Source organism: Staurois parvus, unplaced genomic scaffold (genome assembly GCF_062004578.1).
Source record: "Staurois parvus isolate SC_StPar_1 unplaced genomic scaffold, SC_StPar_1.0 ptg000282l, whole genome shotgun sequence".
Taxonomy (NCBI): Eukaryota; Metazoa; Chordata; class Amphibia; order Anura; family Ranidae; genus Staurois; species Staurois parvus.
The window spans coordinates 9,152,043-9,175,999 of NW_028318078.1; the positions used below are offsets into that span (position 1 = coordinate 9,152,043).

At 48.6% G+C, this 23,957-nt stretch overlaps 1 protein-coding gene across 1 annotated transcript in view; it reads right to left on the reverse strand.

Annotated features, from left to right (window-relative positions):
- The window catches only part of STAB1 (stabilin 1), a 317,318-nt gene that overhangs the window by 16,519 nt on the left and 276,842 nt on the right, over positions 1-23,957 (reverse strand). The window contains exons 62-63 of the mRNA XM_089681924.1: positions 1,953-2,118; positions 374-480 (exon numbers count right to left, since the gene is read on the reverse strand). Coding sequence (XP_089538050.1) covers positions 374-480; positions 1,953-2,118 — 273 coding nt within the window. The remainder of the gene's footprint in view (positions 1-373; positions 481-1,952; positions 2,119-23,957) is intronic.

The following is a 23,957-nucleotide window of genomic DNA, read 5'->3' on the forward strand; positions in this document are numbered from 1 at the left end:
ACAAACAATGTAATAGGAGTAAAGAGAAGCATTGAGACCCTAGAGTAGCAGGTGTGTGTGTGGTAGGGGCTAGCCAGGAACTCACTAAAGGAGCCTCTAAGAAATAGATATCCAGTGAATGAGTTATGTCAACCAGCACCACACTAAATTTCAGGTTCTAATTTTAGTAAAACAGATGGTGGATCTGGTGCCTCGATGTGAAGAACACAAACACCCTCAATGCCACTTCACTGGAAAAGCACTTACAGGTATGCCTTGACACTTTATTTCTGCATAAAATCAGTATCTATAACAGCCAGGAAAGAGATTGTGTACTGATACTGACAATAATTTATGCCTTTAGACACAACTACATAACAAAAAGAAAACTCACCGAATAGAATGTGGATGTTTTAGAATATTCCTCCAAAACTTCCAGCAGGTTTCCATTGCAGAAGCTGCCATCGCCCACATATCCATCAGGACAATCACATTCTGCATCTAGAAAACAAGAATACCTTTGGGCGAATCTGAGATAATCTCAACTTAAATGTCTCTATTACAGTTAATTGAGTTATACTTTTTGTACACCCTATCAAGTACATTTTACTTTAAGGCAATTATTATTAAATGTTTTCCCAATTAATTGGGATAGAAGAATCCACATCAGAAGTTCCATGCTTAGCTTGCTTGACATGCTGTATAATTTAAAGCAGTTTCCAACTTCCATTTAACAAGCAGAAAGTGCCTTCAAAGACAGGGTAATGTTCAACAGTGCACGTCTGAGACTGTGCCTGCTGCCTTTTTGAGAAGTGTCAAGGGTGAGAATGGACTGGCCTTGGGTGAGAGTGCTGCTCCTCCATATATACATTACAGTGTGTTAACATTGTCACTATGGAAAAAGAAGTGTTAGTGGTAGGATCACCAGGTTGACAAGGAAAGTAAAAAAATGGCCTTAAAAAGGGAAAACTTGCGTAGTCACCACAACTAAAGACTGGTAAGCTGCAAACATTTTTGTTGTTGAGTTTAGACTTTAGTTTTACACTTTAATTCTTGAGCTAGAACAGAGATAGGTGTACTTTAAAGGTACAGAATATACTTGCTGGGTGATAATAATCTACATTTCCTCAATAATATAGACAACAGTATACAAACCCTCAGTCCTTTTTCTTAAAGGAGAAGTACATCCAAAGCTTTTTTGTCTGTACTTCTCCTGTGGATCACAGCAGTGCAGTGCATTCTGCATTCCTGTGACCAGTTTTCAGCTGACAGTGGATGTTGGCTGATGTCACTCAGCCGGTCCAGGCTGGGGTTACATAATGAGTTCAAAATCGGGAACCACCCCAGAGTCTGGGGCAAAACCTGGCTCGGCCTCTCTGCAAAGCACTGAGAGCCTGAGCCAGCTGCTCCCTCCCCCTCCAAAGCTTAGCAGTCATGTGATCTCTGGGTTCTCACCCTTAGAGCTGGTGGGGGACCGATGCTGCATCTACTTACGTAAGTATAAATAGGGGGAAAAAAGCCCTATTTCTCTTTTAAAATTTATCAAAGCATACTAGTCAGGTATTTACTCTCAATGGAACACAATAGGCTTTGGGCAATGTGAATGTGAAAACGATCCTTTGTGCAATGTGAATGTGCAGTTTATATTTAGTCTGCTACCAAATTCATGTAGTGGTAGCCCTACCTAAACAATCCACCCAATTTGTATTTAGTTGGGGCAGCTCATTAAATGCATAATTGTAGATAGATCAAAAGAACATTGTTAAATCAAATTGCAACATGTATGGCCAGGGTAACCCAACAAAAAAAAGAGAAAAACAATTAAAAAAGAAAACGTTATAAAAAGATGTATTATTATACAGCAGGTGTGGATTCTGGTAGCAAAGGTTATGTTCCTGCAGACTCCAGTCTGGCTCTGAAACTAGCAGATGGTTTTAAAGGGTCTCAGCATCCTATACTAAAAGCATACAAACCTTTAAAACGATAACAGTAGACATCCCATGTCTCGCTCAGGTTTGTTCTCTGTTTGTAGTCTACAATTCCGACATGATTTGAACCACAGCTTACACTGGGATACACTGTGGGATAACCTGCAGTTCTGTTAAACAGCCATCCAACCATGCAGCGATGATAGCCCAACTATTGTTAGTCAAACATAAAAGGAGATGAAAAAAAGGACTTGAAATTAGTGTTGGCAAAAACATAGTTACATGTTCATCAAGTTTAACCACAAAAAAAAAAAGTTGCACCCAGAGAACCCTAAACTAGCAGCTGACCAAGAGAAGGACAAAAAAATATTATAGAGGATTTATTTACTGCAACAGGCAAAGTCTTCCAGATCCCCCAGGGCAATCAGATGCTCCATGGCTCAGTCTTCTACAAGGCCATGTCATAAGTATCAGTTTAAATGTTGGACATTTAAAACACATTCAGCTATTTTTTGTAAATCTACCAATCTAGCTAGGATCAGTTCCTCGGAGAAAACTATTCCACATTTTCCCTGCTCTCACAGTACATAACCTTTTAATGTTTGTCAAGGACAAATATTTTTCCCCCAGTCATGCAGTATGTATGATACAAACCCAGTCAGCAAAAGTGCCTTTTTACACTGATGACTCAGGATGAAAAAAGTCACATGACTATGTCTGGCAAAGAAAATAGGGATAATCTCAGAGCAGTAACTAAACGTTACAGGCCCTGGTATTATGGTCGTTTTATTTCTCATTAAGTAACCTTCTCCTGTCCAGTTCAGTGTTTATGTTTAAAAATACAAAGTGCCTTGAAAAAAGTATTCATACCCCTTGAAATGTTTCACATTTTGTCATGTTACAACCAAAAGAAACACAAATGTATTTTATTAGGATTTTATGTGATAGATCAACACAATGTATCACATAATTGTGAAGTAGAAGGAAAATTATAAATGATTTTCAAAATTGCTTACAAATAAATATCTGAAAAGTGTGGCGTGCATTTGTATTCAGCCCCCTTTACTCTGATACCCCTAACTAAAATCTAGTGGAACCAATTGCCTTCAGAAGTCACCTAATTAGTAAATAGAGTCCACCTGTGTGTAATTTAATCTCAGTATAAATGTCGCTGTTCTGTGAAGCCCTCACATAAATATTCTGATAATTTTTCCAGTCAACTGTTTAATGTAGGGAGTATCTGATTTTGAAATAATTTATTTAAATTTTTCCCAGACATTCAAAGTTGAAAGTGCTTGAGGCAGACAAATTTACCATTTGTGTTACACTGAACTAAGGTTGCATGCAATCCATTAAAACTATTATATCAAACACTAAAACATACTGAAATCTATTGCAGGGCCCTATATTCAATCACCCCACCATGGCCATGTTCTAAATGGTTTTGCTCCACGCTCTTCTTCCCACAGTCTATATGCATTCTTCTAAATTAACTTGTTTCTGTCCAAACTGGTATACAGTGTCTTGAAAAAGTATTCATACCCCTTGAAATTTTCCACATTTTATTATGTTACAACCAAAAACGTAAATGTATTTTACTGGGATTTCATGTGATAGACCAACACAAAGTGGCATATAATTGTGAAGTGAAAGAAAAATGATAAATTGTTTTAAAAATTGTTTACAAATATATATCTGAAAAACGTGGCGTGCATTTGAATTCATCCCTCTTTACTCTGATACCCCTAACTAAAATCTAGTGAAACCAATTGCCTTCAGAAGTCACCTTATTAGTAGAGTCCACCTGTGTGTAATTTAATCTAAGTATAAATACAGCTTTTCTGTGAAGCCCTCAGAGGTTTATTAGAGAATATTAGTGAAGAAACAGCATCATGAAGGCCACGGAACACACCAGATAGGTCAGGCATAAAGTTGTGGAGAAGCTTAACACATTGTTGGGTTATAAAAAAATATCCCAAGCTTTGAACCTCTCACAGAGCACTGTTCAATCCATCATCTGAAAATGAAAAGAGTATGGCACAGCTGCAAACCTACCAAGACATGGCCATCCACCTAAACTGACAGGCCAGGCAAGGAGAGCAGCCAAGAGGCCCATGGTAACTCTGGAGGAGCTGCAGAGATCCACAGCTCAGGTGGGAGAATCTGTCCACATGACAACTATTAGTCGTGCACTCCACAAATCTGGTCGTTATGGAAGAATAGCAAGAAGAAAGCCGTTGTTGAAAGAAAGCTATAAGAAGTCATTTGTAGTTTGTGAGAAGCCATGTGGGGGACACAGCAAACGTGGAAGAAGGTGCTCTGGTCAGATGAGACCAAAATTGAACTTTTTGGTTTAAAAGCAAAATGCTATGCGTGGCGTGAAACTGACACTGCACATCACCCTGAACACACCATCCCTACCGTGAAACATGGTGGTGGCAGCATCATATTGTGGGGATGCTTTTCTTCAGTAGGTTGGGGAGCAATCTAGCAATTGGCACACCCTTCTAGGATTCCTCCAGCTATCCTACAAGCTAGAACCCCAGTGTTAAAAACAGAAACAAAACTTTTACCAAGAGTTATCCTGCGACTGGAGCAAGTCAGAGAAAGTCCGCGATTCGCCATTCAATAGAACCGGCTCCGTATGAATCACACCGTCCATGTCTCAGGGTCCTCAATTTATTGAGATATGGACGTAGGCTGGACATTAGCCCTTGGACAATCTACTCTGGGGGGTGTTCCTGTACTAGCCCACAGGACATTCTGGGTACTGAAGTGCCCAAAGACGATTGGACCAGGAACAGTTTGAATCACCAAGTCAGGGATAAAATTTCCGACAACAGCGCATCAGTCCGATTGCGACAGTACCAATCGCTGTTCAGCTGTCGCAATCAGGCACAATATAACCATTTTCTGCATTTTGCTGGGATTCTACAGAGGCTACAAATACAGTTTTACATGCAGGTGTAGCCTACAGTGTGTCCAATCAGAAGGAAGTATTTTCATCTCTCTGCAACTAATATTTTAGCTTTCATGAGAGATGAAATAATTTCCTTTGATCTGGGTCTATAAGTTATAGCTCCTAGACAGATCGGAGCCCTCGCCTAGTCTCCTGCTGCTCCCCAAAGCTGAAATGTCTGGAGTTCCTCTTTTAAACTTCCAGAAGGTGACAAAGTCTGACTACATAGGTGGCAAGGTTTTATTGGCATCTAGGTGTCACCTCCAGTCTAGAAGCTGCTCTGTCCTTTCAGATGCTAATTGGTGAACAAATGTCGCTGACTGAATATCTTATTATTAACGTAGAATGAAGCTAAATCTACAATTACATATTTCTACAGATCACATCTCAGCTACTCAAACCTTACATTTATGTTACAGGGACAGGGAAGCTGGCCAGAGTTGATGGGAAGATGGATGGAGCCAAATACAGGGCAATCTTAGAAGAAAACCTGTTAGAGTCTTCAAAAGACTTGAAACTGGGGCGGAGGTTCACCTTCCAGTAGGACAACGAGTTACAATGGAATGGTTTGGATCAAAGCATATTCATGTGTTAGAATGACCCAATCAAAGTCCAGACCTAAATCCAATTGAGAATCTGTGGCAAGACTTGAAAATTACTGTTCACAGACGCTTTCCATCCATTCTGACAGAGTTTGAGCTATTATGCAAAGAAGAATGGGCAAAAATGTCACTCTCTAGATGTGCAAAGCTGGTAGAGACATACCCAAAAACACTTGCAGCTGTAATTGCAAAAGGTGGTACTACACAGTATTGACTCAAGGAGGCTGAACACAAATGCACGCCACACTTTTCAGATATTTATTTGTAAAACATTTTGAAACCCATTTATCATTTTCCTTCCACTTCACAATTATGTGCCACTTTGTGATGGTCTATCACATAAATTCCCAATAAAATACATTTATGTTTTTGGTTGTAACATGACAAAATGTGGAAAATTTCAAGGGGTATGAATACTTTTTCAAGGCACTGTATTGTAACAAAAACTGACAGACAATCTGCATCACATGCTGACTTTGTTTATTCCTCAAGGACTTTATTGCGTAGATATCCCAACTAAAATTCCCATTTCTATCTAACACACCAAACAATTATGTGTTGTACCCATGATGGATTCTCCTATATTCTTCTCCATACTTAGTAAAAATTTGTAAGTGATGGTTACCTTCAGGGAAAGGCACATTAAAATGACAGGTAGATCCACAAATACAGCTATAGGAAGTTTTACATAAAACCTGCCTTTACATAGGCAGGGTTTTAGGCCATTCTCCTATTTCAAGGCAACCTTTCAGGTCAGTGAGGCTGCCAAACACAGTGAAGGACCAAAAGAGATAATTAGGAGGGACCAAGATTAACTTTCACAGGAAAAGTTAAAATTTACATTATCAGCTGTCTGTATCTCTAGATCTACTGATCTTCAAAACAACTTAGTTTTTTTTACATGAAATGCTTATTTTTTTTTCATAATATGCAGATTTTGAATTGCTCATGTTAATGACAAGTCTCTGAAGGAAGAAAGAGGCCAACACAGTTGATTTATTCCATTAGTGTCCAACCGGCCAGATCAGTATTGGGTGGAGCTGATTGAATTAACTAGTCAGTGATACATGCCTAATATGCTAATACTTTGACAATACATATATTGGATTTATTCTATTTCACTCATAAGGACATGCATATTTTTATAATTGCAATAAACATTTGTCCTTTTAAAAAATATGAATTTTGACTTACCTTTAAATTCCTTATCTTGGAGGACACAGGTGTTCATAGACCATTGGTTATACGCAGGCTACCTTCAGGTGAATGGACACTGGCAAGAGACTTGCTAAGACTGCCCCTGGAGCACACCCATATAACTTCACCCCTCTCTGAAATTTAAATTTTTTTAGCAAGCAATGAAAAGTGATCAAGACACAGAGGGGAGGGGGTATGTGTCTTGTACTGTACTCTAATATAAGGAATTTAAAGGTAAGTCAAAATTCCTATTATCTTAATCCTACAGTACAGGCCACAGACCATGGGACATACCCAAGATATAACCTGAGGAGTGCACAACAGTGAAGGCCTGGGCATCCACCTGGTATAAATTGGAAAACATGAACAGAGGACCAAGTGGTCATCTTGCAAATCTGGGAAGCAGATGCTTGAAGTTGAAAAGCCCAAGAGAGACCAGCAGCTTTTCAGCTTCTGATGGAAAAAGGAGGAACTCTTTCCCTAAGGACATAGGCCCTGGCAATAAGTTGTCTTATCTATTTAGTAATGGTTGAGTGGGAAGCAAGATGTACAGGTAGAACAGAGACTCAAGTGTGGACTTACTAAAGGCAAATACTAAAGGAGTTTCTGTGAACAGCACTCTGTAACTGCAGTTGCATTCATTTTCCGCAGAGCTTTGCAAATGTGGTAAAGCTTCACTTTGTAAAGAATACCCAATCAGGTACAAGAAAAATACAATTTAAAAAATGTTTTTACTTGCACATGATTGGATGATGAAAATCAGCAGAGGTTCACCACATTCACTAAGCTCTGGGTAAAATTAGTGCAACTGCACTTGCAAAGTCCACAGTCTATTTGCTTTTAGTAAATCAACCCTTCAGTCTACAGAATCTCGGACAGCCCTGACCACAACTAGGCAATGTAGGGCAATTTCCTTCTCATGTTTTGAGGCAGGCCAGAGGTAAAGAAAGGCAGTGTCCTCATTGAGGTGGAAAGAAGAGACTACGTTGGTAGGAAGGAAGGTTTTGGTCTCAAAACCACCTCGCCTTTGTGCAATACAAGAAAATTTGCTTTACATGAAAGAGCTGTCACCTCAGAAACACAACTAACAGATGTAGTGGTGACCAGGAAAGCAACGTTACAAGTGAGGTCTTCCAATGGAATGTCTCCGACCAGTTCAAAAGAGGGGAGGGTCTCTGAAGAATAGAGAGGAGGAGGTTAACATGCAAAAATGACACAGGAGGTACAATTGGGAGGTTTATATGAGCAACTCCCTGAAGAAAATATCTTGATCAGGTATTGCAAAGCAAGATGTTTCTAAAATACAATGAATAGGGCAAAAACATTTCCTTTAGGGTACTTACAGCTAGACCATTGTCAAAAATAGACTGAAGAAAGGCAAAAATACAAGTGATAGATTATTTATGCAGATTAAGACTTCCATGTGTGGTGGTAAATCTTGTAGGAGTTGGAATTTCTTTTCTTTAAAATAAAGTGGAAATAACAGTCAGAACTACCCCTATTCTTTAGGACTTGGGTTTCAACAGCCCTGCCACTAAAGATAGCAATTGAGAAGCAGGATAGAACAGAGGGCCTTGGGCCATCAAGTCTGGTTGCTTTGGAAGAGGCCAAGGCTTGTCTATGTACCATGTTCTTCTGGGCCGGTTTTGTGCAATGAGAAACACTGAAACCCTTTCCTCCTCTATCTTGCATAGCAGTCAAGGGATAATCTTTATCAGAGGGAAAGACTGAATCAGCTTAAACTGAGTCCAAGGAAACACCAGAGTATCTAACGTGAAGGCTAGATGATCCCTGGTCTTGGCCACAAAAATTGTTCAGCTTGTTGGTGAACCTGAAAACCAGGATGTCCACAAATGGTTTTCCCACCCATGACAAAGATTTTGAAAGATCCCTGGGTGCAATGACCACTCCTTCTGGCTCTGAGCATTGATGGCTTAGGAAGTCTGCCTTCCAATTGTCCACTCCAAGGATGTGAACTGCCCAGAAGAGTATTAGGCTTTTCTTTTAGAACAGCTTGACTTCTGGTGCCATCTTAATGATTTATATAGGCCACTGTTGTGGCATTGTCTGACTTTACCTTGGCTGGGTGACCTTGCAGAAGAGAGTTCCAGTGTTGCAGAGATAATCTGATGGCTCTTAGTTACAGAATGTCAATGGGAAGTTTTGACTTCCGTGGGGAGCAGGTCCCTTGGACAGTGAGGGAACTGTAAACTATTCCCCAACCTGTAAGGCTGGCATTTGTAGTCATCACTAGAGATGAGCGAATCGAAGTATCCGAAGTGGAATTCGAGTCGAATATCGGAAAAATTTCGATTCGTGCCGAATCCGAAAAATAGCCTAATTCGGACGCGCGAATCGAAATTTTTCAGAAAATGGCGGCTGACATGTGCGGCGACGGAGCGGGGATGTCTGGGAAGGCGCGCAGACAAGGCGCGCTGACCCATAATGCATTCCTCAACTACATGTGATCGCATCAGCCAATCAGCAGCCAGCCAGCCAGCACTGTGTAATGGTCGAGCTATAAATAGCGGCCATTTTGGAATTCTTCATTTGCCTGCAGTTATTGAACAGAGGCAGACCGCTCTGTACTAGGGACAGGGACAGAGTTAGGGCCACAGAAACGATAATTGGGGACAGAGAAAAGTTACTTAGGGACAGAGAACCATTACTCAGGGACACAGACTTGTTAATGAGGGCCACAGAATCGTTATTTAGGGACAAAGAAACGCTAGTTAGGGCCACAGAATTCATAATCAGGGACAGACAGAATTGTTACTCAGTGCCAGAGAATTGTTACTTAGGGCCACAGAAACGTTATTAGGGCCACAGAATTTTTACTCAGGGACAGACAGAATTGTTACTGAGTGCCAGAGAATTGTTACTCAGGGACAGACAGAATTGTTACTGAGTGCCAGAGAATTGTTACTTAGGGCCACAGAAACTTTAATTAGGGCCACAGAATTTTTACTCAGGGACAGACAGAATTGTTACTGAGTGCCAGAGAATTGTTACTCAGGGACAGACAGAATTGTTACTGAGTGCCAGAGAATTGTTACTTAGGGCCACAGAAACTTTACTTAGGGCCACAGAATTGTTACTCGCACAGACACAGAATTGTTACTCGCACAGACACAGAATTGTTACTGAAGGCCACAGAACTGTTACTTAGGGCCACAGAATTGTTACTCGCACAGACACAGAATTGTTACTCGCACAGACACAGAACTGTTACTGAGGGCCACAGAACTGTTACTTAGGGCCACAGAATTGTTACTCGCACAGACACAGAATTGTTACTCAGGGCCACAGAACTGTTACTTAGGGACAAAGAAACACTAGTTAGGGCCACAGAATTCATACTCAGGGACAGACAGAATTGTTACGGAGTGCCAGAGAATTGTTACTCAGGGCCACAGAAACTTTACTTAGGGCCACAGAATTTTTACTCAGGGACAGACAGAATTGTTACTGAGTGCCAGAGAATTGTTACTCAGGGACAGACAGAATTGTTACTGAGTGCCAGAGAATTGTTACTTAGGGCCACAGAAACTTTACTTAGGGCCACAGAATTGTTACTCGCACAGACACAGAATTGTTACTCGCACAGACACAGAACTGTTACTGAGGGCCACAGAAACTTTACTTAGGGCCACAGAATTGTTACTCGCACAGACACAGAATTGTTACTCGCACAGACACAGAACTGTTACTGAGGGCCACAGAACTGTTACTTAGGGCCACAGAATTGTTACTCGCACAGACACAGAATTGTTACTCAGGGCCACAGAACTGTTACTTAGGGACAAAGAAACGCTAGTTAGGGCCACAGAATTCATACTCAGGGACAGACAGAATTGTTACGGAGTGCCAGAGAATTGTTACTCAGGGCCACAGAAACTTTACTTAGGGCCACAGAATTTTTACTCAGGGACAGACAGAATTGTTACTGAGTGCCAGAGAATTGTTACTCAGGGACAGACAGAATTGTTACGGAGTGCCAGAGAATTGTTACTCACGGCCACAGAAACTTTACTTAGGGCCACAGAATTTTTACTCAGGGACAGACAGAATTGTTACTGAGTGCCAGAGAATTGTTACTCAGGGACAGACAGAATTGTTACTGAGTGCCAGATAATTGTTACTTAGGGCCACAGAAACGTTATTAGGGCCAGAGAATTGTTACTCAGGGACAGACAGAATTGTTACTGAGTGCCAGAGAATTGTTACTTAGGGCCACAGAAACTTTAGTTAGGGCCACAGAATTGTTACTCAGGGACAGACACAGAATTGTTACTGAGGGCCACAGAACTGTTACTTAGGGCCACAGAATTGTTACTCGCACAGACACAGAATTGTTACTGAGGACCACAGAACTGTTACTTAGGGCCACAGAATTGTTACTCGCACAGACACAGAATTGTTACACAGGGACACAGAACTGTTACTGAGGGCCACAGAACCGTTACTTAGGGCCACAGAATTGTTACTCGCACAGACACAGAATTGTTACTCGCACAGACACAGAATTGTTACTCGCACAGACACAGAATTGTTACTGAGGGCCACAGAACTGTTACTTGGGGCCACAGAAACGTTAATCAGGGACACAGAATTGTTACTGAGGGCCACAGAACTGTTACTTAGGGCCACAGAATTGTTACTCGCACAGACACAGAATTGTTACACAGGGACACAGAACTGTTACTGAGGGCCACAGAACCGTTACTTAGGGCCACAGAATTGTTACTCGCACAGACAGAATTGTTACTCGCACAGACACAGAATTGTTACTCGCACAGACACAGAATTGTTACTCAGGGACACAGAACTGTTACTGAGGGCCACAGAACTGTTACTTAGGGCCACAGAATTGTTACTCGCACAGACACAGAATTCTTACTCGCACAGACACAGAATTGTTACTCAGGGAAACAGAACTGTTACTGAGGGCCACAGAACTGTTACTTAGGGCCACAGAATTGTTTCTCGCACAGACACAGAATTGTTACTCGCACAGACACAGAATTGTTACTGAGGGCCACAGAACTGTTACTTGGGGCCACAGAAACGTTAATCAGGGACACAGAATTGTTACTGAGGGCCACAGAACTGTTACTTAGGGCCACAGAATTGTTACTCGCACAGACACAGAATTGTTACTCAGGGACACATAATCGTTTAATTAAAGAGTATGTCAGACAACATGCAGAGGAGTGGCAGAGGAGGCAATGTTTTAGGAGCGAGCAGACGTGGCAGCAGAGGAAGGGGTCGAGGCAGCACTATTCGCAGCCAGAGGCCAGTGCTCCCGGTGTCATCCAGCGGTCGTGTCTCCACCGACAACCCTGCCGTCGTCGATTGGTTGGCTCGGTCGTCTTCCTCTTCCCAGGTCACCTCTGACACCTACAGCCAACGGTCGGTGGGTACGTCAGACACAACCGTTAGTTGGCATGGCCCGGGACCAAGCCCACTGAAATCACGTGTCCTCTACCTGCCCCTGTCCTTTGGTGTTCCCTCACCAAGCGAAGTATCGCATGCTGTGGGCTCAGTCCCACTGTACAGTGAGGAAGAGCTAACAGAGGGCGGTCAGGAACGGGGGGAGACATCCGCCTTTTCAGCAGCCAGGCGAAGAAGTAGTGGCGAGGAGAGTGGCTCGGTAGCCGGTCTAGAGACAGGTCTGTCTCCTGACCCAGACGCAGCCGAGGGGGCTAGTAGTGAGGCGGAGACCCTACTTGATGATGAGGAGGTTGATCGCACTTGGCAGCCTCGTCGTCATCAGGCAATTTCTTCCGCATCATCAGGAGAAGAGGGTGGCAGCTTGGCAGCGAGCAAAACAGTCGGTGGGTTGCCCAGGAGACAGCAGCAGGGTCGCAGCAGTGTCAGTGGAGCCAAACGGCCACGGAGTAGAGCACCAGCTCCACTGCAGCCTACCACCACGGCCAGTAGTGGTGCCGGTGTGCACGGAGGAAGCAGCAGTCAGCCAGTGAGGAGTATCGGGGGCAAAGTTTCCTACTCGGCGGTGTGGCAATTTTTCGTCAAGCCGCCCGAGGAAGTAAACGTAGCCGTATGTCGACTATGTGGCCAGAAAGTCAAGCGTGGCCAGGGGGCCCATGTTGGGACTACAGCGTTGCGGCAGCATATGCAGCGTCGCCATTTGGTGGCCTGGGAAAACCGTGATAAAGATACGGCGGTTCTGCCCGCCCCAGCCCCCGCTCCATCACCTGCTCCGTTACTTGCTCCGTCACCCGACGTCAATCGCCCTCCATCAGCCAGTCAAGGCTCCAACACCTCTGCTGAGGGGAGTTGTCGCTCGTTGGCATCTTCCGCTCGTTCAGATGCTCCTTCTCCTGCTACTCCTCTTCACGGATTCCGTCAGCAGTCTTTCTTGGAATCCGTTTCCAAGAGACAACAGTTTGCGAGCACGCACCCGACGGTGCAAAAGCTGAACGTCCTCCTGTCCAAGTTGCTGGTGCTGCAGTCCCTCCCTTTCCAAGTGGTGGACTCAGCACCTTTCAGAGAAATGATGGCTTGTGCCGCGCCGCGGTGGAGAGTGCCAAGCCGTCATTTCTTCGCCAAAAAGGCAGTGCCAGCCCTGCATTCACATGTAGAAGACATGGTGGGCCAGTCTTTGAGCATGTCGGTCTCTGCCAAAGTGCACGGCAGCGCCGACGTGTGGAGCTGTAACTATGGTCAGGGACAGTACATGTCATTTACGGCCCACTGGGTGAACGTGGTGCCGTCACAGCCGCACCAGCAACTTGGACAGGTCACGCCGCTTTTGCCTCCACGTTTGCACGTCCTTGGTCCGGCAAAGATGTCCGCCTCTACCACCTCTTCTTCCGCCGTGTCCTCAGCCGCCACCCCCGTGCCAAGTCCCATTACCCGACCGGCATATCACATGTGCAGGGCGCAACGGTGTCACGCTGTTCTGCACCTGGTATGCCTTGGCGAACGTAGTCACACAGGGGAGGAACTTCTGAGTGTAATGAACAGAGAAATCGACAGATGGCTGTCTCCGCGCAAACTGAAAATCGGAACCATGTTGACCAACAACGGAAAGAACATGGTGTCTGCTCTGCGTCAAGGAAGGTTGTGCCATGCGCCATGCATGGCTCACGTGTTCAATCTGGTTGTCAAGCGGTTCTTAAAATCCACCATCCCACTGCAAGACATCCTTAAAATGTCACGTAAACTTTGCATGCATTTCAGCCATTCCTACACCGCAAAGCACACCCTCCTTGAGCTGCAGCGGCAGAACGGAATTCCACAGCATTGCCTGATCTGCGACGTTGCAACAAGGTGGAATTCAACCCTACACATGTTAGACCGCCTTTACGAACAGCGAAAGGCCATCACCGATTTCCTGATGTTACAAGCGGATAAAGGTACTCCCCTGTGTAACTTCGATGTCAGCCATTGGCAGCTCATGCGTGACACCTGCCGCTTGCTCAGGCCCTTTGAGGAGGCCACGCTATTCGTGAGTCGGCAGGACTATGGGATGAACGACGTCATTCCTCTGTTGCACGTCCTTGAACAAATGCTGTTAACAATGGCTGGTCAGGGTGCGGTAGACGTGGCGCACAGATCTCAACGCCACATGACCCCTGTGGGGGCAGGACAGGAAGAAGAGGAGGAGGTAGAGGAGGACATTTGTGCTCAGGAATTATTGAGTGAAATGGGTGGTTTTTCCACTCAGCGGACAGGAGTGGAGGAGCAGGAGCATCTGGTAGAGGAGGAGGAGGAGGAGACAGAGGACCCAGACGCACCGTGGCAGTATGCTGTGGAGATGGAGGCAGGGAGTCCCTCGCATTCCTTGGCACAAATGGCCCATAGCATGCTCGGTTGCTTGCGTAGCGACAGCCGAATAATAACCATCAGACAGAGGGATGACTTTTGGCTGTCCACCTTGTTGGACCCTCGCTACCGTTCCAAAATGGTGGCCTTTTTCACACCTGCTGAGAGGGAGGCCAAAATAACGTACTATAAAAACCACCTATGTAGTCAGTTGGTCTCTGCCTTTGTGCGCCAACGTCCATCCTCAGACACTGTGGGCCCTGTGCGCTCGCGTTCCGCTGCCATGGCAGCAGGGGAGGGGTGGGGTGGTAGGAGCAGTGGCAGCTCCACCAGCAGCGGCTGCCTCAGTCTGCAGTCGATGATGAGTAGCTTTCTTCACCAGCGCAGTGAGGAAACTACTAACCAGCCGCAGCAGCAGCAGCAGCATCAGGTGGACCTGGAGCAGGACCTCAAACAACAGGCTTGGGCCTACTTGGACAGCACCCTGCCAACCGAGGTAGACAATCCCCTTGACTACTGGGCAACGAAACTTGACCTTTGGCCCCAACTAGCTGAATTTGCCCTTGAAAGGCTGTCATGCCCGGCCAGTAGCGTGGCATCGGAGCGCGTGTTTAGTGCGGCAGGAGGTATTGTAACTCCGCGGAGGACACGACTGTCCACCCAAAGTGTGGAGAGACTCACGTTTGTGAAAATGAATCAGGCGTGGATTAGTCTGGATTTCAAACCACCAGTTCCTGACACAACTGACTAAATCCGCCATGAATCATGCCTCAAACATGTGCCACTTTGAGGTCTCCTCACACACTGCTGGTGTGTAGAATTTTTTGACATAGGGTGCTGGCAGATTACGGGCCTCCCATAGCTGCTGCCAGGCCCCTAATCTGCCATAGGCCCCTATATACCGCCTCCTCATGCTGCTGCCAGGTCCAGAGTCTCTCATGGGTCCCTGTACGGCCTCCCATTGCTGCTGTCTCCATCGCCACACTCTGCCATGTGCCACTTTCAGGTCTCCTCACACACTGCTGGTGTGTAGAATTTTTTGACATAGGGTGCTGGCAGATTACGGGCCTCCCATTGCTGCTGCCAGGCCCCTAATCTGCCATAGGCCCCTATATACCGCCTCCTCATGCTGCTGCCAGGTCCACAGTGTCTCATGCCATGTGCCACTTTCAGGTCTCCTCACACTGCTGGTGTGTTGAATTTTTTGACATAGGGTGCTGGCAGATTATGGGCCTCCTATAGCTGCTGCCAAGCCCCTAATCTGCCATAGGCCCCTATATACCGCCTCCTCATGCTGCTGCCAGGTCCAGAGTCTCTCATGGTTCCCTGTACGGCCTCCCATTGCTGCTGTCTCCATCGCCACACTCTGCCATGTGCCACTTTCAGGTCTCCTCACACACTGCTGGTGTGTAGAATTTTTTGACATAGGGTACTGGCAGATTACGGGCCTCCCATAGCTGCTGCCAGGCCCCTAATCTGCCATAGGCCCCTATATACCGCCTCCTCATGCTGCTGCCAGGTCCAGAGTCTCTCATGGGTCCCTGTACGGCCTCCCATTGCTGCTGTCTCCATCGCCACACTCTGCCATGTGCCACTTTCAGGTCTCCTCACACTGCTGGTGTGTAGAATTTTTTGACATAGGGTGCTGGCAGATTACGGGCCTCCTATAGCTGCTGCCAGGCCCCTAATCTGCCATGGGCCCCTATATACCGCCTCCTCATGCTGCTGCCAGGTCCACAGTGTCTCATGCCATGTGCCACTTTCAGGTCTCCTCACACTGCTGGTGTGTTGAATTTTTTGACATAGGGTGCTGGCAGATTATGGGCCTCCTATAGCTGCTGCCAGGCCCCTAATCTGCCATAGGCCCCTATATACCGCCTCCTCATGCTGCTGCCAGGTCCAGAGTTTCTCATGGGTCCCTGTACGGCCTCCCATTGCTGCTGTCTCCATCGCCACACTCTGCCATGTGCCACTTTCAGGTCTCCTCACACTGCTGGTGTGTAGAATTTTTTGACATAGGGTACTGGCAGATTACGGGCCTCCCATAGCTGCTGCCAGGCCCCTAATCTGCCATAGGCCCCTATATACCGCCTCCTCATGCTGCTGCCAGGTCCAGAGTCTCTCATGGGTCCCTGTACGGCCTCCCATTGCTGCTGTCTCCATCGCCACACTCTGCCATGTGCCACTTTCAGGTCTCCTCACACTGCTGGTGTGTAGAATTTTTTGACATAGGGTGCTGGCAGATTACGGGCCTCCTATAGCTGCTGCCAGGCCCCTAATCTGCCATAGGCCCCTATATACCGCCTCCTCATGCTGCTGCCAGGTCCAGAGTCTGTCATGGGTCCCTGTACGGCCTCCCATTGCTGCTGTCTCCATCGCCACACTCTGCCATGTGCCACTTTCAGGTCTCCTCACACACTGCTGGTGTGTAGAATTTTTTGACATAGGGTGCTGGCAGATTACGGGCCTCCCATAGCTGCTGCCAGGCCCCTAATCTGCCATAGGCCCCTATATACCGCCTCCTCATGCTGCTGCCAGGTCCACAGTGTCTCATGCCATGTGCCACTTTCAGGTCTCCTCACACTGCTGGTGTGTTGAATTTTTTGACATAGGGTGCTGGCAGATTACGGGCCTCCTATAGCTGCTGCCAGGCCCCTAATCTGCCATAGGCCCCTATATACCGCCTCCTCATGCTGCTGCCAGGTCCAGAGTCTCTCATGGTTCCCTGTACGGCCTCCCATTGCTGCTGTCTCCATCGCCACACTCTGCCATGTGCCACTTTCAGGTCTCCTCACACACTGCTGGTGTGTAGAATTTTTTGACATAGGGTACTGGCAGATTACGGGCCTCCCATAGCTGCTGCCAGGCCCCTAATCTGCCATAGGCCCCTATATACCGCCTCCTCATGCTGCTGCCAGGTCCAGAGTCTCTCATGGGTCCCTGTACGGCCTCCCATTGCTGCTGTCTCCATCGCCACACTCTGCCATGTGCCACTTTCAGGTCTCCTCACACACTGCTGGTGTGTAGAATTTTTTGACATAGGGTGCTGGCAGATTACGGGCCTCCCATTGCTGCTGCCAGGCCCCTAATCTGCCATAGGCCCCTATATACCGCCTCCTCATGCTGCTGCCAGGTCCACAGTGTCTCATGCCATGTGCCACTTTCAGGTCTCCTCACACTGCTGGTGTGTTGAATTTTTTGACATAGGGTGCTGGCAGATTACGGGCCTCCCATAGCTGCTGCCAGGCCCCTAATCTGCCATAGGCCCCTATATACCGCCTCCTCATGCTGCTGCCAGGTCCAGAGTCTCTCATGGGTCCCTGTACGGCCTCCCATTGCTGCTGTCTCCATCGCCACACTCTGCCATGTGCCACTTTCAGGTCTCCTCACACACTGCTGGTGTGTAGAATTTTTTGACATAGGGTGCTGGCAGATTACGGGCCTCCCATTGCTGCTGCCAGGCCCCTAATCTGCCATAGGCCCCTATATACCGCCTCCTCATGCTGCTGCCAGGTCCACAGTGTCTCATGCCATGTGCCACTTTCAGGTCTCCTCACACTGCTGGTGTGTTGAATTTTTTGACATAGGGTGCTGGCAGATTATGGGCCTCCTATAGCTGCTGCCAGGCCCCTAATCTGCCATAGGCCCCTATATACCGCCTCCTCATGCTGCTGCCAGGTCCAGAGTCTCTCATGGTTCCCTGTACGGCCTCCCATTGCTGCTGTCTCCATCGCCACACTCTGCCATGTGCCACTTTCAGGTCTCCTCACACACTGCTGGTGTGTAGAATTTTTTGACATAGGGTACTGGCAGATTACGGGCCTCCCATAGCTGCTGCCTGGCCCCTAATCTGCCATAGGCCCCTATATACCGCCTCCTCATGCTGCTGCCAGGTCCAGAGTCTCTCATGGGTCCCTGTACGGCCTCCCATTGCTGCTGTCTCCATCGCCACACTCTGCCATGTGCCACTTTCAGGTCTCCTCACACTGCTGGTGTGTAGAATTTTTTGACATAGGGTGCTGGCAGATTACGGGCCTCCTATAGCTGCTGCCAGGCCCCTAATCTGCCATAGGCCCCTATATACCGCCTCCTCATGCTGCTGCCAGGTCCAGAGTCTGTCATGGGTCCCTGTACGGCCTCCCATTGCTGCTGTCTCCATCGCCACACTCTGCCATGTGCCACTTTCAGGTCTCCTCACACTGCTGGTGTGTAGAATTTTTTGACATAGGGTGCTGGCAGATTACGGGCCTCCCATAGCTGCTGCCAGGCCCCTAATCTGCCATAGGCCCCTATATACCGCCTCCTCATGCTGCTGCCAGGTCCAGAGTCTGTCATGGGTCCCTGTACGGCCTCCCATTGCTGCTGTCTCCATCGCCACACTCTGCCATGTGCCACTTTCAGGTCTCCTCACACACTGCTGGTGTGTAGAATTTTTTGACATAGGGTGCTGGCAGATTACGGGCCTCCCATTGCTGCTGCCAGGCCCCTAATCTGCCATAGGCCCCTATATACCGCCTCCTCATGCTGCTGCCAGGTCCACAGTGTCTCATGCCATGTGCCACTTTCAGGTCTCCTCACACTGCTGGTGTGTTGAATTTTTTGACATAGGGTGCTGGCAGATTATGGGCCTCCTATAGCTGCTGCCAGGCCCCTAATCTGCCATAGGCCCCTATATACCGCCTCCTCATGCTGCTGCCAGGTCCAGAGTCTCTCATGGTTCCCTGTACGGCCTCCCATTGCTGCTGTCTCCATCGCCACACTCTGCCATGTGCCACTTTCAGGTCTCCTCACACACTGCTGGTGTGTAGAATTTTTTGACATAGGGTACTGGCAGATTACGGGCCTCCCATAGCTGCTGCCAGGCCCCTAATCTGCCATAGGCCCCTATATACCGCCTCCTCATGCTGCTGCCAGGTCCAGAGTCTCTCATGGGTCCCTGTACGGCCTCCCATTGCTGCTGTCTCCATCGCCACACTCTGCCATATACCACTTTCAGGTCTCCTCACACTGCTGGTGTGTAGAATTTTTTGACATAGGGTGCTGGCAGATTACGGGCCTCCTATAGCTGCTGCCAGGCCCCTAATCTGCCATAGGCCCCTATATACCGCCTCCTCATGCTGCTGCCAGGTCCAGAGTCTGTCATGGGTCCCTGTACGGCCTCCCATTGCTGCTGTCTCCATCGCCACACTCTGCCATGTGCCATTTTCAGGTCTCCTCACACTGCTGGTGTGTAGAATTTTTTGACATAGGGTGCTGGCAGATTACGGGCCTCCCATAGCTGCTGCCAGGCCCCTAATCTGCCATAGGCCCCTATATACCGCCTCCTCATGCTGCTGCCAGGTCCAGAGTCTGTCATGGGTCCCTGTACGGCCTCCCATTGCTGCTGTCTCCATCGCCACACTCTGCCATGTGCCACTTTCAGGTCTCCTCACACACTGCTGGTGTGTAGAATTTTTTGACATAGGGTGCTGGCAGATTACGGGCCTCCCATAGCTGCTGCCAGGCCCCTAATCTGCCATAGGCCCCTATATACCGCCTCCTCATGCTGCTGCCAGGTCCAGAGTCTCTCATGGGTCCCTGTACGGCCTCCCATTGCTGCTGTCTCCATCGCCACACTCTGCCATGTGCCACTTTCAGGTCTCCTCACACTGCTGGTGTGTAGAATTTTTTGACATAGGGTGCTGGCAGATTACGGGCCTCCCATAGCTGCTGCCAGGCCCCTAATCTGCCATAGGCCCCTATATACCGCCTCCTCATGCTGCTGCCAGGTCCAGAGTCTGTCATGGGTCCCTGTACGGCCTCCCATTGCTGCTGTCTCCATCGCCACACTCTGCCATGTGCCACTTTCAGGTCTCCTCACACACTGCTGGTGTGTAGAATTTTTTGACATAGGGTGCTGGCAGATTACGGGCCTCCCATTGCTGCTGCCAGGCCCCTAATCTGCCATAGGCCCCTATATACCGCCTCCTCATGCTGCTGCCAGGTCCACAGTGTCTCATGCCATGTGCCACTTTCAGGTCTCCTCACACTGCTGGTGTGTTGAATTTTTTGACATAGGGTGCTGGCAGATTATGGGCCTCCTATAGCTGCTGCCAGGCCCCTAATCTGCCATAGGCCCCTATATACCGCCTCCTCATGCTGCTGCCAGGTCCAGAGTCTCTCATGGTTCCCTGTACGGCCTCCCATTGCTGCTGTCTCCATCGCCACACTCTGCCATGTGCCACTTTCAGGTCTCCTCACACACTGCTGGTGTGTAGAATTTTTTGACATAGGGTACTGGCAGATTACGGGCCTCCCATAGCTGCTGCCAGGCCCCTAATCTGCCATAGGCCCCTATATACCGCCTCCTCATGCTGCTGCCAGGTCCAGAGTCTCTCATGGGTCCCTGTACGGCCTCCCATTGCTGCTGTCTCCATCGCCACACTCTGCCATGTGCCACTTTCAGGTCTCCTCACACTGCTGGTGTGTAGAATTTTTTGACATAGGGTGCTGGCAGATTACGGGCCTCCTATAGCTGCTGCCAGGCCCCTAATCTGCCATAGGCCCCTATATACCGCCTCCTCATGCTGCTGCCAGGTCCAGAGTCTGTCATGGGTCCCTGTACGGCCTCCCATTGCTGCTGTCTCCATCGCCACACTCTGCCATGTGCCATTTTCAGGTCTCCTCACACTGCTGGTGTGTAGAATTTTTTGACATAGGGTGCTGGCAGATTACGGGCCTCCCATAGCTGCTGCCAGGCCCCTAATCTGCCATAGGCCCCTATATACCGCCTCCTCATGCTGCTGCCAGGTCCAGAGTCTGTCATGGGTCCCTGTACGGCCTCCCATTGCTGCTGTCTCCATCGCCACACTCTGCCATGTGCCACTTTCAGGTCTCCTCACACACTGCTGGTGTGTAGAATTTTTTGACATAGGGTGCTGGCAGATTACGGGCCTCCCATAGCTGCTGCCAGGCCCCTAATCTGCCATAGGCCCCTATATACCGCCTCCTCATGCTGCTGCCAGGTCCAGAGTCTCTCATGGGTCCCTGTACGGCCTCCCATTGCTGCTGTCTCCATCGCCACACTCTGCCATGTGCCACTTTCAGGTCTCCTCACACTGCTGGTGTGTAGAATTTTTTGACATAGGGTGCTGGCAGATTACGGGCCTCCCATTGCTGCTGCCAGGCCCCTAATCTGCCATGGGCCCCTATACCGCCTCCTCATGCTGCTGCCAAGTCCAGAGTGTGTCATGGGTCCCTGTACGGCCTCCCATTGCTGCTGTCTCCATAGCCACACTCTGCCATGTGCCACTTTCAGGTCTCCTCACACTGCTGGTGTGTTGAATTTTTTGACATAGGGTGCTGGCAGATTACGGGCCTCCCATTGCTGCTGCCAGGCACGTAATCTGCCATGGGCCCCCGTACCGACTCCTCATGCTGTGACGTTGCAACAAGGTGGAATTCAACCCTACATATGTTAGACCGCCTTTACGAACAGCGAAAGGCCATCACCGATTTCCTGATGTTAAAAGCGGATAAAGGTACTCCCTGTGTAACTTAGATGTCAGCCATTGGCAGCTCATGCGTGACACCTGCGCTTGCTCAGGCCCTTTGAGGAGGCCACGCTATTCGTGAGTCGCCAGGACTATGGGATGAACGACGTCATTCCTCTGTTGCACGTCCTGGAACAAATGCTGTTAACAATGGCTGGTCAGGGTGCGGTAGACGTGGCGCACAGATCTCAACGCCACATGACCCCTGTGGGGGCAGGACAGGAAGAAGAGGAGGAGGTAGAGGAGGACATTGGTGCTCAGGAATTATTGAGTGAAATGGGTGGTTTTTCCACTCAGCGGACAGGAGTGGAGGAGCAGGAGCATCTGGTAGAGGAGGAGGAGGAGGAGGAGACAGAGGACCCAGACGCACCGTGGCAGTATGCTGTGGAGATGGAGGCAGGGAGTCCCTCGCATTCCTTGGCACAAATGGCCCATAGCATGCTCGGTTGCTTGCGTAGCGACAGCCGAATAATAACCATCAGACAGAGGGATGACTTTTGGCTGTCCACCTTGTTGGACCCTCGCTACCGTTCCAAAATGGTGGCCTTTTTCACACCTGCTGAGAGGGAGGCCAAAATAACGTACTATAAAAAACACCTATGTAGTCAGCTGGTCTCTGCCTGTCTGCGCCAACGTCCATCCTCAGACACTGTGGGCCCTGTGCGCTCGCGTTCCGCTGCCATGGCAGCAGGGGAGGGGTGGGGTGGTAGGAGCAGTGGCAGCTCCACCAGCAGCGGCTGCCTCAGTCTGCAGTCGATGATGAGTAGCTTTCTTCACCAGCGCAGTGAGGAAACTACTAACCAGCCGCAGCAGCAGCAGCAGCAGCAGCATCAGGTGGACCTGGAGCAGGACCTCAAACAACAGGCTTAGGCCTACTTGGACAGCACCCTGCCAACCGAGGTAGACAATCCCCTTGACTACTGGGCAACGAAACTTGACCTTTGGCCCCAACTAGCTGAATTTGCCCTTGAAAGGCTGTCATGCCCGGCCAGTAGCGTGGCATCGGAGCGCGTGTTTAGTGCGGCAGGAGGTATTGCAACTCCGCGGAGGACACGACTGTCCACCCAAAGTGTGGAGAGACTGACGTTTGTGAAAATGAATCAGGCGTGGATTAGTCTGGATTTCAAACCACCAGTTCCTGACACAACTGACTAAATCCGCCATGAATCATGCCCCAAACATGTGCCACTTTCAGGTCTCCTCACACTGCTGGTGTGTTCCATTTTTTGTCATAGGGTGCTGGCAGATTACGGGCCTCCCATAGCTGCTGCCAGGCCCCTAATCTGCCATGGGCCCCTATACCGCCTCCTCATGCTGCTGCCAAGTCCAGAGTCTCTCATGGGTCCCTGTACGGCCTCCCATTGCTGCTGTCTCCATCGCCACACTCTGCCATGTGCCACTTTCAGGTCTCCTCACACTGCTGGTGTATTCCATTTTTTGTCATAGGGTGCTGGCAGATTACGGGCCTCCCATAGCTGCTGCCAGGCCCCTAATCTGCCATGGGCCCCTATACCGCCTCCTCATGCTGCCAGGTCCAGAGTCTGTCATGGGTCCCTGTACGGCCTCCCATTGCTGCTGTCTCCATCGCCACACTCTGCCATGTGCCACTTTCAGGTCTCCTCACACTGCTGGTGGGTTCCATTTTTTGTCATAGGGTGCTGGCAGATTACGGGCCTCCCATAGCTGCTGCCAGGCCCCTAATCTGCCATGGGCCCCCGTACCGACTCCTCATGCTGCTGCCAGGCCCGTAATCTGTCATGGGCCCCTGTTGTCGCTTGTTGGCATATTCCGCTCGTTCAGATGCTCCTTCTCCTGCTACTCCTCTTCGCGGATTCCGTCAGCAGTCTTTCTTGGAATCTGTTTCCAAGAGACAACAGTTTGCGAGCACGCACCAGACGGTGCAGAAACTGAACGTCCTCCTGTCCAAGTTGCTGCTGCCAGGCTCGTAATCTGTCATGCGCCCCTGTAC